General features: G+C 34.2%; 10 protein-coding genes and 3 pseudogenes across 13 annotated transcripts, besides 5 other annotated features; 11 read left to right on the forward strand and 2 right to left on the reverse strand.

The window, feature by feature from the left end:
- Positions 1 to 17,190: part of a mobile genetic element that runs on past the window's edge.
- Positions 16 to 2,620, forward strand: TVAGG3_0330310 (organellar and viral DNA polymerase type B; the record flags this gene model as incomplete). The annotated part of the gene is made up of 1 exon (XM_051230414.1): positions 16 to 2,620. A coding segment is annotated over one exon (2,605 nt), but the record flags the coding sequence as incomplete, so codon positions are not given.
- Positions 2,707 to 3,105, forward strand: TVAGG3_0330320 (phage tail repeat-like family; the record flags this gene model as incomplete). The annotated part of the gene is made up of 1 exon (XM_051230415.1): positions 2,707 to 3,105. One exon carries the CDS (start codon positions 2,707 to 2,709, stop codon positions 3,103 to 3,105), a length of 399 nt encoding a protein of 132 aa, XP_051100145.1.
- TVAGG3_0330330 lies at positions 3,180 to 4,210 on the forward strand (annotated as a pseudogene). Its single transcript has one exon. A coding segment is annotated over exon 1 (1,031 nt).
- Positions 4,424 to 5,089, forward strand: TVAGG3_0330340 (uncharacterized protein; the record flags this gene model as incomplete). The annotated part of the gene is made up of 1 exon (XM_051230416.1): positions 4,424 to 5,089. The coding sequence occupies one exon, from the start codon at positions 4,424 to 4,426 to the stop codon at positions 5,087 to 5,089; it is 666 nt and encodes a 221-aa protein (XP_051100146.1).
- Positions 5,629 to 6,074, forward strand: TVAGG3_0330350 (KilA, N-terminal/APSES-type HTH, DNA-binding family; the record flags this gene model as incomplete). The annotated part of the gene is made up of 1 exon (XM_051230417.1): positions 5,629 to 6,074. A coding segment is annotated over one exon (446 nt), but the record flags the coding sequence as incomplete, so codon positions are not given.
- On the forward strand, positions 6,166 to 6,456 carry TVAGG3_0330360 (uncharacterized protein; the record flags this gene model as incomplete). Its single annotated transcript, XM_051230418.1, has 1 exon — positions 6,166 to 6,456. One exon carries the CDS (start codon positions 6,166 to 6,168, stop codon positions 6,454 to 6,456), a length of 291 nt encoding a protein of 96 aa, XP_051100148.1.
- TVAGG3_0330370 (uncharacterized protein) lies at positions 6,746 to 7,219 on the reverse strand (the record flags this gene model as incomplete). The annotated part of the gene is made up of 1 exon (XM_051230419.1): positions 6,746 to 7,219. The coding sequence occupies one exon, from the start codon at positions 7,217 to 7,219 to the stop codon at positions 6,746 to 6,748; it is 474 nt and encodes a 157-aa protein (XP_051100149.1).
- Positions 7,368 to 7,395: a terminal%2Cinverted (terminal inverted repeat of Mariner transposon ID:TVAGG3_0330380).
- Positions 7,368 to 8,671: a mobile genetic element.
- On the reverse strand, positions 7,448 to 8,575 carry TVAGG3_0330390 (annotated as a pseudogene). Its single transcript has one exon. A coding segment is annotated over exon 1 (1,128 nt).
- Positions 8,644 to 8,671: a terminal%2Cinverted (terminal inverted repeat of Mariner transposon ID:TVAGG3_0330380).
- On the forward strand, positions 8,744 to 12,568 carry TVAGG3_0330400 (organellar and viral DNA polymerase type B; the record flags this gene model as incomplete). Its single annotated transcript, XM_051230420.1, has 1 exon — positions 8,744 to 12,568. The coding sequence occupies one exon, from the start codon at positions 8,744 to 8,746 to the stop codon at positions 12,566 to 12,568; it is 3,825 nt and encodes a 1,274-aa protein (XP_051100150.1).
- Positions 13,831 to 14,259, forward strand: TVAGG3_0330410 (uncharacterized protein; the record flags this gene model as incomplete). The annotated part of the gene is made up of 1 exon (XM_001325829.1): positions 13,831 to 14,259. The coding sequence occupies one exon, from the start codon at positions 13,831 to 13,833 to the stop codon at positions 14,257 to 14,259; it is 429 nt and encodes a 142-aa protein (XP_001325864.1).
- TVAGG3_0330420 lies at positions 14,287 to 15,860 on the forward strand (annotated as a pseudogene). The gene has a single exon. A coding segment is annotated over exon 1 (1,574 nt).
- On the forward strand, positions 15,891 to 16,361 carry TVAGG3_0330430 (uncharacterized protein; the record flags this gene model as incomplete). Its single annotated transcript, XM_001325830.1, has 1 exon — positions 15,891 to 16,361. The coding sequence occupies one exon, from the start codon at positions 15,891 to 15,893 to the stop codon at positions 16,359 to 16,361; it is 471 nt and encodes a 156-aa protein (XP_001325865.1).
- TVAGG3_0330440 (uncharacterized protein) lies at positions 16,410 to 16,646 on the forward strand (the record flags this gene model as incomplete). Its single annotated transcript, XM_001325831.1, has 1 exon — positions 16,410 to 16,646. The coding sequence occupies one exon, from the start codon at positions 16,410 to 16,412 to the stop codon at positions 16,644 to 16,646; it is 237 nt and encodes a 78-aa protein (XP_001325866.1).
- Positions 16,647 to 17,190: a terminal%2Cinverted (terminal inverted repeat of Maverick-1C transposon ID:TVAGG3_0330260).
- Positions 17,191 to 17,638: the final 448 nt, after the last annotated feature.

Genomic DNA, 17,638 nt, shown 5'->3' on the forward strand with positions numbered 1-17,638 from the left:
TATTCTCATTAAAATATGACTATTGCTGCATATGCGTATGAAACAAATGAAGCAAGAAGAGCACATGAACTAGTAAACGAAAACTCAACTTTAACCATTGAAGGCAATGATTTAGTCATTGACGATGGAAAAACTAAAAAAGTCATTGATTTCGATACTTTTAACACTTATGACCCATTCATTACAACAAGCAAGGTTCCCATCATAAATGATGGAACGGTGCAATATATAAATTCTACAGTAGATGCCTCATTAGTGAAAGTATTAAATGTTCTCATTGAATTGTTAAAGAGCTTTCGATTTGACGACAACATTAAATGCCTAAAGAATTTAGTCATGAATGAGAAACAAATTCTCGGCGTTGCTGGTAGCAGTAATGATGTACACCTTATGACATTAGAATATTATAACGAACATAAAGATGAACTGAAAGGAGAGAAGGGTGACACCGGACCTCAAGGACCACAAGGAATACAAGGAATACAAGGAATACAAGGACCTCAAGGCGAAAACGGTTTGGATGGTGAAGATGGAAAGGATGGAAAAACTGCTAAATCATGGATATGGAACCTTATAAATACTGGTTTAACAGCTGCTTCATATGGAGTTCTTCAATACCAAATCGGAAAGATATGGGCAGTACTTGGTGAAGAAGTTTTAGATGACGTTAAAAATGCTTTGAACTTCATTTCAAATGGTTCGGATACTATTAAAACTTTATCTGGTTGGATGCAAGAAACAAGGAGTCAAATAGATACTGTAAGACGTATAGCAAACAATGCACGTACGGGATTGGATACTTTACGAGAAGCACAAAATACACTAAAGGAAGCAAATGATATTCTTGGCTCAGTATCAGACATGCATGAAGATTGGCTTAAAGGTATTGACAAATCTTTAAAAAATCACAGTCAGTCTATTGCTGACTACAAGAAAAGTATAGATTTTTTACATAGTGCTATGGACGTACATGATGGAAGCATAAGGAACTTACTTAATGCTAACAATAACTTACCAGGAACTATTAAAGCATTTATAAAGTCCTTTGTAAAACCTGGTGCTCTAACATTTAGGTCTTTGAGAGCAAGAGCATTGAAGTCAAGAGATGCAGAAACTCCAACAGAAACTCCAGAAGAACCACCAAAACCAACAGCTAATGAAATATTGTTCGAATATTTTCCAAGGTACTCTGTTCTCATTGCATACATTCAAGAAATACTTAAGAAAGCAGACTTGACTTTAGGAGATGATGAAAGTTCTGTATATCTTTCGTTCCAGTTTCAAATAGCAGAACTTTTGAGACAGATATGCTTAATGTATGACAACATCTCTGATTTCACAAGATATGATGACGACCATGACCCCGAACACGGTGAAGAAGAAGTTTTACAAACATCCATTAAGACAGGAAAGGTTTTAACTCAAAGTCTCATTATTGACACCAAAGATGGCGAAGTGGACGTTCTTCAAGAGCTGAAGAAAAATACTTCTTCGGGAGGTGGTGGTAGGCATGAACTTGAAATAAATGAGATAGAAGAGAAATTAGCCGAAAAAGCAGATAAAAACCATGTTCATTATATAAGTTCAGACGAACAGATTATAACGGACTACCATGGATATTTAACACAGGATGAACAAATAAGCACTGAAGATGTTAATGAAAGAAGATATAAATTCATTCGTGCTAAAGGTTATGACATACACTGTACTGTACAGTATGACACGGGTAAAGCACCAGAAGCATTTGGTTATAACAATGAAATTTATGCTTCATACTTCTTTGTTAACGGTGTATTAGTTGAACCAAGATTTACATTGAGAGTTAAGGCAAAAATAACTTTTGAAGATGCTATTAAAAGTAAAGCTGACAAAGATGAACTTGACGCAACGAACAAAGTTTTGAAATCTCATAAACACAATATCTCCGATATAAATGAACTTCAAGCTACATTAAATAGTAAAGCTGACAAGAACCATACACATGAATCCTTCACTACTGTTAGAGCAGACGACATAATATTGAACTATACCCTTGGTTCAAGTGCACCATTAGAAAATCCAAGTACAAGCGTAAAAGATACACTAAACTCCTTAAATAGTAAATGTATGAACATTGAAGGTCATGTCAGAAACTTTGAAACATATAAACTACCAGCAATGTTAGATAAAAAAGCAGATAAAGAACATACACATAACTCCTTCTCAACTGTTGCTATAGAAAGTATTGAAGGAACTGGTGGGGAGGGCGGAGCCCCGCCGCACGCGGCTGCTTTATATTATAAACCTCCTAACTTTCCACAAGGTTTAACATCGAATGAAAACATAACAACGAAGAAAGAAATTAGCTGTAAAAATGTTTATGTCATGGATGATGAAAATAATGTTAAATTCACTGCTCAAGATTTATATGATAATAAAGCTGACAAGAACCATACACATAAATCCTTCACTACTGTTAGAGCAGACGACATAATATTGAACTATACCCTTGGTTCAAGTGCACCATTAGAAAATCCAAGTACAAGCGTAAAAGATACTCTTAACAATTTAGATAACAGTTGCAGGAATATCGAAGATCATGCCAGAAACTTTGAAGCATATGAACTACCAACAATGTTAGATAAGAAAGCAGACAAAACAGAGCTTCAAACATTAAAGACTGAAATACTTCAAACATTATATCCTATAGGCTCTATTTATACGTCAATGAACTCAACAAATCCAGCAAGTGTTTTAGGTTTTGGTACGTGGAAGCAGATTGTAGACAAATTCTTATACTGTGCTAGATATTCAAAGCAAACAGGAGGTTCGAAGAAAATTAAAGAAGCAAACCTTCCACCGCACACTCATACAGGAACTACAAACACAACAGGTAATCATTCACATTCAATAACAAAAAGAGGTTATACAAATCTTGCAGCGGGTTCGGATAGACAGGGAATGAATAGAAATGATATTTCAACTGACCCAGTAGATTCAAACGCAGGTATTTTCTGTGGAACCACAGGAAATCATTCACACACTTTCACAACAAATCCAACAGGCTCGGGTGCAGATTATATGCCACCATTTGTGACTGTATTCGCATGGTACCGTGTTCAATGAAATCTTTAACTTTACATAAATGAGCTTGAAAGAAGTATTCGAACAACATCCATGGAGGTCATTTAAGAAGTTCAATGAAGCAGCAAAAAGTTGGGGATTTACTAACAGAGCTGAAGTGAAAAAGTTCTTTGACAAAAATGTTGTACATCAAACAAAAATAAACCCTTACGACTACTTTTTACCAATTTACTCCAACACTCCTGACGCATACCAATTTGACACTCTCATTCAAAGCAGAAAAGGAGGACATAAACCATTCCTCATCTTCATTAATGTTAACACTCGCAAAGCTTTTGCGTATATAATGAGGAATAAAGGAACTCGTGAAGTGTTAAGAATTTTACAAAAGTTTGTAGCAGAACATAGCCCAAGTACTTTAACATCAGACCAGGATTCAGCATACCTCAGCAATGAAATCACAGATTTTCTCATTAAGCATAACATAACTCACTACACTACTGAAGACCATAACCATAACATACTCGGCATCATTAACCGCTTCATAAGAACGCTCAGAGATTTAAACCAAGAGCGAGACTTTACCGAAGAAACAATAAAACACTTTCTCGAAGTATATAATTCCTCAACACATTCTACAACAGGACATACACCAAATTCAATGACACAACAACAAGAAGAAAAGTATATACAAAAGAAACGAAGCCAAACACAAAATATCAGAAATTCAACACAATTTACCCTCATTCCTGGTACAAAAGTTCGTGTAGTTCTTGACGACAAACCGTTGACAAAGAAACGTTTAAGGTTAAGTCGAAATTATTATATCGTAGACTCTACGCAAGGTAATGGATATCTTATAAAAGCTGCTGACGACTCTATTGCGTTTTATCCTCGTCATAAATTAGTCGAAAGTAGTAATGGCAAACTTGCTGAAACCATTGACGAAGCAAAGCGAGGAGTGGTTATTGAAATACTTGGCTACAACATAAACGATGACACTTATAAAGTAAGATATGAAGGAGGCGTTGAAGATGTTATACCATCTAAGAACTTGAGAGAGTCGAAGCCAACACATCTGGGACCATTAGAGCAGGAGTACTGGAAAGACAAAAATATGCCAGAAAGAATAAGAAAATTCTTCTAAACTTTTTCATTAGATGTAAATCAGACATGAACGAGAACAATCATGATATCATTAATGGTACCATTTATTTACACCAAAAATATATTTAGGGTAGATGGTTAGATCTAACCCGATATCTACCCTCATTTCTACCCTCATGAATTTCCTTAAGACAGAAAAAATAACGTTAGTTTTATTTTTTTCTAACTTTTTATCTTGTATGTAAAGACAGAAATGTCAGTCGAAGCAAAAACATTCACGAACAAATCTAATGGCGAAACATTCACAAAAGGCACTTATAACGGTATTGAAGTCTTACGTAGAGACAATGATGGTTACATTAATGCAACAAAGATGGCAAGAGAAGCAGGAAAGTTAAACCATTTAAACAGATTTCTCAATAGTGCTAAAATGCAGGAAATTCTTGAGTTTTGGTTGAAAGAATACGGTCGAGCCAAAAGTGGCTCGACCTCAAAACAAGCATTTTATGAGCTTACTAAGGGTGTTATAAATGAATTCAAAGGTATTTACATACATCCTGACCTCGTTCATTTTGTTGCTGAATGGTGCTCTGTAAAGTATGCATTTTATGTCAAAGATATTATGGACTCCATAGACAAGAAAGTTCATGAGAAGTTAGATGAAGAAGAACTCGAAGATACAGTAGAGAATGCTAAACCTTTGTTTGAAGAAGAAGTTAGAAAAATGTGTGAAAAACAATTAGAACATGAACGTGAGATATATTATGGTTATAGAGATTCTCCATACGAACTAGACCAATGGGAACAAGAGGATTTAAAGAGAGAATTTAGAGAATATGAACTCGCTAAGATAGCATTAGAAGCTGCAGAAAAGAAGTTAAAAGTTTGGGGTCGTTTTGTAAAAAAATATTGTGAGTAAATGAACTCATTATTTTTGCATCATGACACGAAGTGAAGATTCGCACTTCGTCAAAAAAGTGAAGGTTCCCGACGGTTTCAAACCGCCATACTTTACATGAAGATAGCATTAGAAGCTGCAGAAAAGAAGTTAAAAGTTTGGGGTCGTTTTGTAAAAAAATATTGTGAGTAAATGAACTCATTATTTTTGCATCATGACACGAAGTGAAGATTCGCACTTCGTCAAAAAAGTGAAGGTTCCCGACGGTTTCAAACCGCCATACTTTACATGAAGATAGTTTACAATGTCAACTAAATATCATGTACGATAGAAACGGTTATGTAAAGTTTACATTTTGTAAAGTTTTGTCTTGAATCAGGACAAGTCTTGTATTTTTTCAGAACAAGTCTTGTATTTTTTCAAGACAAATCTTATGACCTTCATTTGTTCGTGACTTCTTTTCACATATGTAACCATGAATTTTTAACATTTCTTTAACACAGAAAAATAAAGTTAGTTTTATTTTTATTTATTTTTTTATTTTGTATGTAAGAACAGAAATGTCAACATTAGAGAACACAACAACTGCTATCGTTCATGAAGCCATAAATGAAGAATACGAATACATACAATATAACAAACAACTTCGCCTCATTCGTTCGGTCAAAGATGACATGTACCAAATGCAAAGTATAATGAATGCTCTTCGTTCTACAAAGCAAGCATATCATTGGTTTGAAAACCAACAGACAAAAGAACTTTTAGAAGAATTTCCTCATATGATTGCTTCCCTCGGAAAACCGAGGGAAGAGATTCCGTATGAAAATCGCAAGAATTTGGCTCCTGGTTTGAAAGGTTATTATGTTCATAGACTTTTAGTAAACGCTGTAGCAATGTGGGCTTCACCTCGTTATGCTTGTTATATTTTCATGATGTTAGATGAACTATATAAAGCAGAACGTGAAGATATGGAAATGAAACTTCAAGCAAAAGATGAAGTCATTGAATCCAAAGACAAAAGCATACAGAAAAGAATACCGCGTTCGGTACCAAAAGGAAAGGAAAAGAGTTATAAGTATATGATATATACTGAAGAGATGGAAAATGAAGAAGATAAAGATATGGTTATGTTGCATTTAGTGAGGAGAAACAACAAGAGCTTTTATGACTTAGCTAAGATATATAAATCTGATAGAAACTGGTTCTATCGTGAAAACTTACCGATTTCAATGACACCGAATGAGCAAATAAAGGAAATTGTCAAAAATACTCTTCCTCAAACACACTATGACATCAAAGGTTGCACAATACTTACATTCAAAGAAGACTTAACATTACTGAAGGAAAAAATAACAGAATATTTCGATAACTTCAAAGAGGAAGAATAAAAAAATCTAAGCTAATTTTATTTTTTTTATAAAATTTTATCTCATATGAAAGAACATGAATTTAGAATATTCGGAACTCATGACAGAAGAAAAGAACGAACAACATGTAAAAGATTATGCAAAATTTCTGAAGACATACAAAGCATTTAAACAATATCTAAATGCTTCTAAAGATTATGCAAAATTTCTGAAGGTATATAAAGCTTATGAAAAAGCGTATGAAAAGTTTATACATTGGGGAATTGTTGTAAAATATCCATATGAAGACTAACCAAAAATATATTTTTGCTTAAATGACGTCAGGGTCAATTTCTTCAACCATTTCACTTTCTTCGTCAATGTCAATAGAAGCTTCTTCAACCTTTGGTAAGAATTTCTGTATAACATCTTTGTTCGTTATTGTCTTCAGAGATGAAGGATAATATTTCACATTTGTTTCACCCTTCTTATATTCTTTCTGTTCAGAAAGATTTAAAGCAATACTGAAGAAGTCAATGTTAGAGTTCTTTATGACAGTATAATGAGTATCTTTGACATTCACGAAGAAACTCTTTTGTTTCAAAACTACTGCTAACTCTTGTGAAGTATAACGTTTGCGGTCAATGACGATAGCTAATGGTCTGACATACTGACCAAACTTAGATTCTTTCACAAACTTCTTGTTAAAGATAACATTAACATTTGAAGCATTATTGAACTCATTCTTGATGGCAGTAGCGAGAGCATTGTATGAAAAGAACTTGCAATCTTGCATGTGTTTCATTAAAATAAAAATATTAAATTATTTTGAAAAATAACTTAAAAAAATCTAATCTAATTTTTTCAAAAAAAATATTTTTTTATTTCCTACTAAAGATGTATCGGAAGTTGTCTAAGTTAGAACACTATCATATAAACATAGATGGCAAATATAGGGTGTCCAAATGTGTGTTTAGCACAAACCTGAATACTGCGAATAGAAATAAACAAGTTACATATATATAAAGTTTATTTAAATATAATCACCATTGGATTCAATCACGCGTTCGCAGCGATCGATCCAGGCTTGAAAGACACGCTTTAAATCATCATGAGAAAATTGCTCAAATTGCTCTCTTACAAAATTTTCAAGATCATCTGGACTCGCGAATTCGCGTCCTTCAGCTCTCTTTTTTAGCGTGCCGAATAAATAAAAGTCAGAGGGTGCAATATCAGGTGAATAAATTGGGTTTGGAACAACTTTGACATTGTTTTCCACCAAGTAATTCATTACCTTATGACTTTTGTGAACTCTTGAATTATCAAAATGAATTGCAAACTTTTGTTTTTGTTGTTTGGATTTCTCAAACTCATCAGAATTGATAATTTGAGTAAGAACATTGTCAATTAGGTACTGAGCATTCATCGTATTAGGTTTTTGAAGAATATCAATTGCGATGATGCCATTCACGCCCCAAAAAACCGACAACATCATCATTGGTGTGTCAATTTTTTTCTTCGGGAATGTTTGCGGATTTTCATCCTTCGGGATCCACATGATTTTGGCTTCTGTTGCATATTGAAACCAAGACTCGTCCCCTGTTACTAAAAAGCGAAACTTCTTGGATTGATACGCACCCAATATAGAGAGGAGCTCTTTCGAAGATTGGACTCTAGATTTTTTTTGAACTGAATTAAGGTTGTGCGGAACCCAACGTGTATACGCTAGTTTGTAGTTCAAATAATTGTGCAGATAATAACTGACTGTTGTACGTGGTATCTTTGTCATCTCCTCTATCCTTCTGAGTGATGCTCTTGGGTCTTCATCTAGCGCTTGAAGAATTGCTTTGATTTTTCTTTGATCCGGCGATTTTTTTGTCAATTTTTATGATGGGCGCCTTTTTGTTCATGAAGTGATACATCCTAACATGATACGTTACAGTGGAATAGCTAGGAGCATCCATACCGAAGCATTTTACCAATGTCTCGTAGATTTTTTACAGTCTTTGCATTTTTTTGCAAGAGCGCGGATGTTTTCTTTATGATTCATTAAAAAAATGAAAAAAATCCCGCCAAAATTTCCCGCGAAACCGCCTCTTGTCTCAAAATTCATTTTATATCCCGGCATGGCGCCAAAATACAACTTACTCATCATATACATATATTCATATTTTTTATTATATATTTATAATCAGCATATATCTCCTTTAATAGTCTCATATAGAGCGCTGTGCTAAACGCACCTTTGGACACCCTATATTTTGAAAAATAACTTTAAAAAATCTAATCTAATTTTTTCAAAAAAATATTTTTTTATTTCCTACTAAAGATGTATCGGAAGTTGTCTAAGTTAGAACACTCGGAAATAAAACAACTTCTTACAGAAGCTAACATAGATGTTGCAAAACATTACGCGACAAACAAAAAAGCACTCGCTGACATCCTCAATGACTACAATGGTGAAATAACTTATGATAGAATTCATGAGTTCATAAATGCAAGAGCATTTCCTTTAAATGACGTTGCTATTGACTTATATCATAGATGTTCAATACCTCATGAAGTAAGGCGTGAGATGTTTGACATAACAAATGCGAACGTTGGTCATACTCGTAAAGCTCTTTCTCATGACGTTCGTCAAGAGATGTTTGACATAACAAATGCAAACGTTGGTGAAACACGAAAGAGAGATGACACACTGAAACAACAGAGAAGAGAGATGTTTAAAAATGCTATAGAACAAGTTCGCAAAGCTAACGATGTCATTCGTTCCATTGACGACAAACCAAAAGAAGGTGAGAGATGGTTAAAGAAAGATGAAGAGAATAGGAAGAGAAATGTGAAGTCAGGCAATAGACTCATTGACTTTAACATCGAAGCTTTAGATGAACCAAACAGAGACTACTTACACAAACATTTCGGTAAGGTTTTCATGAGACTCTTAGAGAAGATTAAAATAAACTCCCAACAAAGATGGATGGTATGTTATAAACTTGGTGGAAAGTATGAATGTTCTACGTTAAACCTCAATAATATTGGAACATTACTACATCAGCTCTTGAAGGAGAACTTTATATCAGAGATAGAAGCAAATGCTGCAGGTATTGTTGAAATGCACTATGACTTCTTCTTGACAAACATAAAGAATCTTACTGAAATAAAGATGTATGATTTAACTGAATATGAAGGCTTAACGATGTCAGATGTTAAGAAAGGAAAGCCACAGAAGCGACCATATAGAGATGAAAGCACACTGACAGAAAGACAGAAAAGATTATTGAACAGACTTAAACAAACAGGAGATAAACAAGATATAGATGACTTCTGGAATGAAATCCTTGGTGAAAAGAAGTTTTATAAGAAGAGAAGCGGTCAGTTCTGGAAGTATCTTTGCACATTACCTATAAATCTTGAACGCTACCAAATCTTCAATGAACTGAACAAAAGAACTGCAACACTTATGACAGAAGACAATTGTTTCGTTTATGCTTGCATTCAGGCTGGAGTAAATGAAGAAACTATTGACCACATGAGAGAAGTCATTCGTGTTAGAGACTTTCCTCAAAGTAAAGTACAAGAAATTTCTGACGCAACAGGTATAGCATTTAATGTTACCATTGGTTATTTCAATGACTCAAGACATAATGAAATAAAGAGATATATACCAAAAGAATGTAAAACTGTTCGAACTATTGACTTACTTCTTGTTGAAGACCACTACATGCTAAATGAAAGATTACCAATGACAACATATTTCATTCGCAACTATATAGAAATCTTGAAGGAGTGTGGTGGAATGAACATTGAGAAACAGATGAAGATTTATACAAAGAGAGAGAACAAATATGTAGTTCGTTATGATAGAACAACACCGTTATGGGATGTTATGAAAACATTGTGGGAGTGCAAATATTTCGAACCTATTTCTTATGGAGAACTTTTCACATATACGACTGATTTATATAAACAGAACCTTGCACCATTTAAAGATTTGACGTATGCTCCAAAGTATTGTGTACAACTGAAGAAGAAAGCAGAGTCAAAAGAAGTAAATAAAAATAAGTGCAAGTTCATTCCTGAGCACGTTTTCTTTGCTGACTTTGAGTGTAGTACGGATGGCTTTCATAAAGCTTTTAACATCTGTTATGACAGTGAAGATGGTTCAGTGAGTGAAAGCATTTGGGGTCAAAACTGTGCAACAGAATTTTTGGAACGACTTCCTGACAAGAGTTTAATATATTTCCATAACCTCAGTTATGATATAAACTTCATCTTAAGACACATGACAGAAGTGAAAGGAACTCCCATCATTAAAGGTTCACGAACAATGCAAATAACTGGCTTATATAAAGGACGGGCAATTATTATAAAAGACTCTTACAGTGTTATAAATAAGAAACTTAAACTATTTCCTGCTATGTTTAACTTACAAACAGGACCGAAAGAAGTATTTCCATATAACTACTACAGCAGTGTTTTGTTAGCAAATGACAACAGAACTGGTGTCATTTCTGAAGCATGTAAGTTTGTCAAGGATGCAGATACATTCATGAAGAACATAGATTCCATCAAAGGTTGCAGAATAGATGAAAACCACTTCGACTTAGAAAAGTATAGCACATTCTATTACAAACAAGATGTAAGAATTTTAAGAGAAGGTTTTGTAAAGTTCCGCAATGACTTATTGAAAGAGTTTGATTTAAACGTTTATGACTACGTTAGTATTTGTTCAATTGCTAACAAATTATTTGAGAACAGAGTGTACTTCCCGAATGGAAATTTATATGACCTCTCAAATAAACCAAGAGAATTTATTTCACGCTGTATTCAAGGTGGAAGATGTATGTTGTCAGATAACATTAAACAAAAGAGCGAAAAGAAACTCATTGCTGACTTCGACGCTGTTTCATTATATCCCTCAGCTATAGCGAGACTTTATACTTTAGAAGGTATTCCAAAAGTATTGAAGGATGAGATGTTAAGCACAGAGTATCTCATGAGACATTTATTCGATGACGACCAAAAGGAAACCATTGGTGAAAAGTTTATGTCAGGCTTCTTTGTTCTCATTAAGATAACAGAGATTGGCATACCCAGACACTTTCCTTTAATAGTTTGTGACCCTGAACTAAATCCAGAACTTAACGTTCCCAGAAGTTCAAACACTTGCTGTTTAATGTATGTTGACCATATAACATTACAAGACCTCATAAAATATCAAGGTGTCAAATGTGAAGTGTTGCAAGGATACTATTACGATGGAAACAGAGATATGAGAATAAGAGATGAAGTAAAGAAGTTGTTTGAGTTAAGGTTAAAGTATAAGAAAGAAGAAAACCCCTTACAAGAAATTATAAAACTCATTCTGAACAGCATTTATGGCAAAACTATTCTATCTCCTATTGAGTCAAAAATAACCATAGTAAATGACAAAGATGCTATAAGATATGCTATAAGAAATTACAACCATATAGTGAAGTTCGAAGGTTTGGATGGTTCAGATAAAACTATTTTCAAGCTAACAAAAAGCATTTGCAGACACTTTAACTTCTGTCCACTTGGTGTTAATATTCTATCTATGTCGAAGAGAATAATGTGTGAAGTATTCTGTACTGCTGAAGACTTAGGAATGGACATCTTTTATAGCGATACCGACAGTATGCATCTCTACAATGAAGATATCCCTCGTTTAGCTGAAGAGTTTGAGAAACGTTATGGAAGAGTTCTCATTGGTAAAAACCTTGGTCAGTTTCATAGTGACTTCGCAGAAATAACACCTGGAAAACAAAGTTTAGCATACAAGTCAATATTTTGTGGAAAGAAGACTTACATAGACTTACTCACTAACGATTTAAATGAAGTTGCATTTCACTGCAGAATGAAAGGCGTGAAGCAAGATGTTATTGCTTTAACCGCTAATGAAATGTTTCCTGACTCTGTTCAGTGTTTCTATGATGAAGATAAAGGTTTAATGGTTCCGCAAGGAAAATTTAACAAAGACTCTGAGTTCAGTTTAATGAAACTTTACAAAGCACTTCATGATGGTCAAGAGATTGGATTTGACTTATGTAAGTCTTCTAGTCCTTGCTTTGCTGAAAAGTTTAACTTCTCAATAACGACTAAAACAAGCTTTATTCGTAAGTTGAAGTTCTGAGGTCATTTATTTTTGTCAGCAGTGAGATTCATGATAAAAATAAGCCGCTAGCGGCAAGGGCGAAGCCCATGTGGTCATTTACAATACTGCGATGGTAGAGTTTAAGAGTTGTGCTTCAATGTAGAGACAGTCCTTATGGTCTGGAGGTAAGAACACTGGGCAGTTATGGTCATGAGTGGAGAACATGTCTATCCAAAACTCACGATTGAAGCCAGTTAATTTATAGTATTTAGGGTTAGGAAGTGGTGAAGTTCTTGTATGACCAATGAACTCATTTTCAACTCCCTTACTTAAGTTTGAATATAATATAGCTTGCTTTCTATCCCAAATGCCAGGTGTTACAATCTTTGAAAATTCATTTTTCCTCGGAAGCATTGCATCATAATTGAAAACATTCTTGAAATCATCACTTGGTTCAGAGATTTGAAATCTTATACGTAATGGATTTTCTTTCTCTTTAGCGACTTCATTGAATGGTGAGAATACAATGAATTGACAGTCATGTGTTCCATCTTCATTTTCATTAAATTCATAATGAAAGTCTATAAGTTGTGGCCGACTACCTTCTTCTTCAGTTGTGCAAGAAACTCACGTAAAGGCTGTAAAGTTTGTACTTCAATGTTGAACTTTTTCTCGAACATCTCATTAAATGAAATCATACATTGCAACAATGTTGTATCGTCTTTAAAGTATTTGTATATGTGAATGTTTTGGGCGCTTAAAGACTGTTCGTCATTTTCTATCTCGACTTGAAGTATAAAGTCAACCTTTCTGAAAGCACGTGTTATATACATAGATGTTATGCCAATGTACTTCTCTTCATTTATGTTCACAATCCAGTCTGTTGGAAACTTAAACGTTACTCTGTTCCCCTTTATTTTGACGTCAGGGTTTTCACTACTGAACGCAACAGTTAAAGGTATTTGTCTATACATTTAATTCGGATAAAAATAAACCATTTACTCTTTCTTTGCTTCAGCTTCTTTAGCTTTTGCTTCAGCTTCTTCTCTAGCTTTTTCGCCAGTAGTCTTGGGTTCTTTTGTCTTCCAGCAGCTAATGCAGCAAGTTGTTTTTCACTAAGTTTTCTCTTTGGTCTCTCTGGCTTTTGTTCTTGTTTTTGTTCCTTCAGTTCGGATAAAATTTGCTCGCGAATTTCTTTTTCAATGCTTCAAAATCTATGACCCTTGGGTCTTGTCCGTAGGGCTTGTCTGAGTCATTTGACTGCAGATAAAAAAACAAAATTAAAACTTTAACGATGTAAAATGAGCTTGTCAAAATCAGAGCGAGAGTCTATTATATTAAATGACGCAAGAGGAATACAACATCCTTTCTATTATGTAAGTCAGAGTAAAGATGGTAAAATATACGTAAGAAAAAGAAAGGTTCCATTAGCGAATGCAGAAAGCGACAACATTAAGGTGCATGGCACCGAGGGTGAAGCCCATATAAAACCTTCTGTTCAAACTGAGCCACCAAAAGAACCAGAAGAAAAGAAGCCAGATGTTCTTTCAATAACGAACCAAGAGCTTATTGCAAAGTTCGTGAATTTCATTGAAAAACAAACCGAGTCAAAGAACCCTGACCCACCAGTGAAAGAAGTTGAGACAAAAGAGAATGTACAGTTCATTGAAAATGTCAAGAAACAACTTCCACCACGAATGCCAAGAAGAAGAGTGAGAATAATGAAGTAAATAGATATTTTTATCCGAATCAAAGACATGCAGAACGAACAGTTAAACGAATTTACTCCAGCAGAGCATATTCATCAGATTCGCTCATATTTCGATATCATAGACAATGCAGTTCAAATTGGTGACACTAATAGAAAATATTCTGACGCAAAGATTCCATCACAACCTGGAACTGCTAAAGATAACACATGGGTAACATTCAATCTCTCACCTCCTGGTGAAAATATGTTGGACCTTTACAATACATTCATTACGTATAAAATGGAAGGTCAATTTATTGTAGATAAAGAAATTGGTTCAGGTTCCAATAAAACAAACCCACCAGGATTTTGGATTGGTTTCGATGACGCTTTCTATGCAGTTGCTGGATATCAAATCCTTGCAAATGGTCGTATCGTATATTCTCAAGACAACGCAAGAGAAGAAGCATATATAACTTCAAACTCACAAACTACCGAACAAATAAAGAAAGTAGATGTTTGCTCAAAGACTCGACATGAAGATGTATGGAGTCATTCGGGAACATGCAGAACAGGACAAATTGTTAGTGGTCCAATTACAGCAGGAAAATCATTTGATTTTAAGCTTCGTTTAAGAATTCCTGTTAGAAGATTCCTTCCATTAGAAGCTATAAGATTTATTCCTGCATTTGCTGGTAACATTCAGCTTAAAGTAAAGTTCAGTAGCGACGCCTTGCAATGCACATCTATATCTGTAAATGATATCATTGCTTTCAATCCAACTCTTAAAGTTGCATTTGCTTCAGATTCAAATCCACCGACAAATAAATTTGTTCCATGGAATGAACCATTCACTATGATAACGAAGGCAGTAGAAGCTAGTGGAACAGTTACTATTACAACTGTAACCCAGCAACTATTTCGAATAAAGATGGATTTTAATGAATGTTTCATTCATCCAAAGTCATTCTCTTTAGACCCTAACATTTATACAGAACTTGTAGAACATTATACAAACGAGGCTTTATGTTTTCCTGTTAAAGTTATGGATTGGATTCCTATGGACGGTTCATTCTCAAAGAATACAGATAGTTCAAGTGCAACATTTACAGCAGCTTATACGCCTATTAATGTTAAAAGTATTTGGGCACTATTTAGAAAGAAAGACAACTATTATGTTAATTTTGAGGACCCTAAGTTTAAATATCTTCAGCTTTCCATGGGAGCTTATGGAAATATGCCTGCAGAACCTGAAAAATCATATGGACCTGTATTTTATGAAATGGTTGCGAACGCCTGCAATACAAACAATGATATGATAGGATTTAATGAAGATGTTATGAGGTCATTGGTGGATGATGGTAGTGTGGAACATAAATGGGATAGCTATGACAACACACATTTTTATGTGGTTTTCCAACAGAAGTGGACTTTTGCTTCCAGCAAGGTCAAACATCTACTGCTCCAATAACATACAAATTGTCTGTTTAAAGGACCTATTGAACTAGCAACTGAAAACGTACCAAAGCCACTTATTGGATTTATGAGGATTGTTGCTTTGCCATACAAGTAAGACAGTCAGGCATACCAATAATAAGATTAGATGACTATAACTTAGCAGCTGACGACAGTGAGGAATAAAGGATGAACGTTTATTTTTAAAGCTTATAAATGAGTTCTTCATCAAGCTCTCGTGAACCTTCACCATCTATGAAACAAACTTTACCAAACGATTATGGAGCACCTATTGAATATTTCTTACGAGCTGCACAATGGCAAAGAGCAGTCTCACCAAGGTTAGGTGTTCCACCAGCTCCTGTCAAAAATAGCATTTGGTCAAGTCCTTATATAAGATATGGTCTCCCACTAGGTTTGCTAGCTACAGCAGGAGCAGTAATGATGTTGAAAAGAAATAAAGCAAATGTTGTAAATAATACTGAAGTAGCTGAAGTTAAACAAACTCCGACACCTTCGCCAAAACCAACGCCAAAACCAATGCCTTCACAAACAACACCTTCAAAGACTCCTGAACCTATGGAAGTACAAACTCCTGTTCAAAAGTCAACTCCTAAACCGACTCCAACATTTAAACCAGAACCTACTCCTCAAATAAATCGTAAAACTCCTGCGTTTCCTTACTGAAAAAATAACGTTATTTTTATTTAATATTAAATTTTTTATTTGATTGAAATGACGACTAAAGTCACTGAAGCAATGAAACAAAAGTTTTTGGTAGAATACATTAAATCAGGAACTATTCCAGAAGGTTTTTACATTCATACTATGAAGGATGGTAGAGTTCAGTTTAGAAAGATAAAGCAACCATTAGATAAAGAAGGAATTTTGAGAAAGATTAAACTTCATGAGGACAACATTGCTGAACTTAAGAAGAAGTTAGAAGAGTTGGAGAAAGGAAGAGAGTTATAAAGCAATGAATTCAACAGGGTGAAAAACAGGTGAAAAAAGATGTGAGATCTCACCACTTCACCTAAATTTATTTTTTGTGCTATGTTTTCATACGTGTGAGGGTGGTGATATCATTTATTTTTAAGTTTATTTTTTATTTTACTGAAAATTTTTATTTGGATGTAAATGACAGAACAAAAGCAACTCATTCGAATTCCACAGTATAACAAACATACATTTAAACATTTATTCTTCCTTCCTGAGCATAACATGTTCTTTCAAATACATCCGAGACCAGTTGACTTTTCATTGACTGTGTATAAAGATAGAAATAGTTATATCATTAAACCATACGATGACGAAGGTAAGTTATGTAAATTGTACGTTAAGAAGTTAGAGAAAGTTTATGGCTTCAAGTATGACTACAATAGGGTTAACACTGATGATGAAGATATTGAGGAAAATTTATGAGAACATTAGTGAAGTCGTTAGTGAGAACGATAGTGAGAACGTTTATTTTTTACATTAGTGAGTTCGTTAGTGAAGTGGTTGGCGGCTTTGTAAAGTGTCAAATTCACAAGTATTGGATAAGGTGGAACGCAGTGCCGCCGTACCCAAGACTTGTATACTAACTTTTATTCTCAATTTGTTTTGAATATATTCAATTTTTAATGCATAATTTTTAAAAATTCTCTAATATACCTTAGATATAGATACATTTATTATCAATTCAAAAATTTCAATATAGTTTTGGGATGGGTAGCCCATCCCATATATTCAAATTTTCAATGATTTTGGGTTGGGATTCCCAGACCAGAATAATTTCTAATTATAATTCGTAAAAATATATGTATATCTCATTATTACATCATTTAATATATTTTTAGTTAAATAGTCACTATTTTCACAATTTTTATTATTAATTACTGAACTAAACAGGTTTCAAATAGAAAGAGTATAAAAGATAAGTGTTTTTCTACATGTGTTTCGATAAGAATTATAATAATTGATGG

Source organism: Trichomonas vaginalis, chromosome V (assembly GCF_026262505.1).
Source record: "Trichomonas vaginalis G3 chromosome V, whole genome shotgun sequence".
NCBI classification, from domain to species: domain Eukaryota; phylum Parabasalia; order Trichomonadida; family Trichomonadidae; genus Trichomonas; species Trichomonas vaginalis.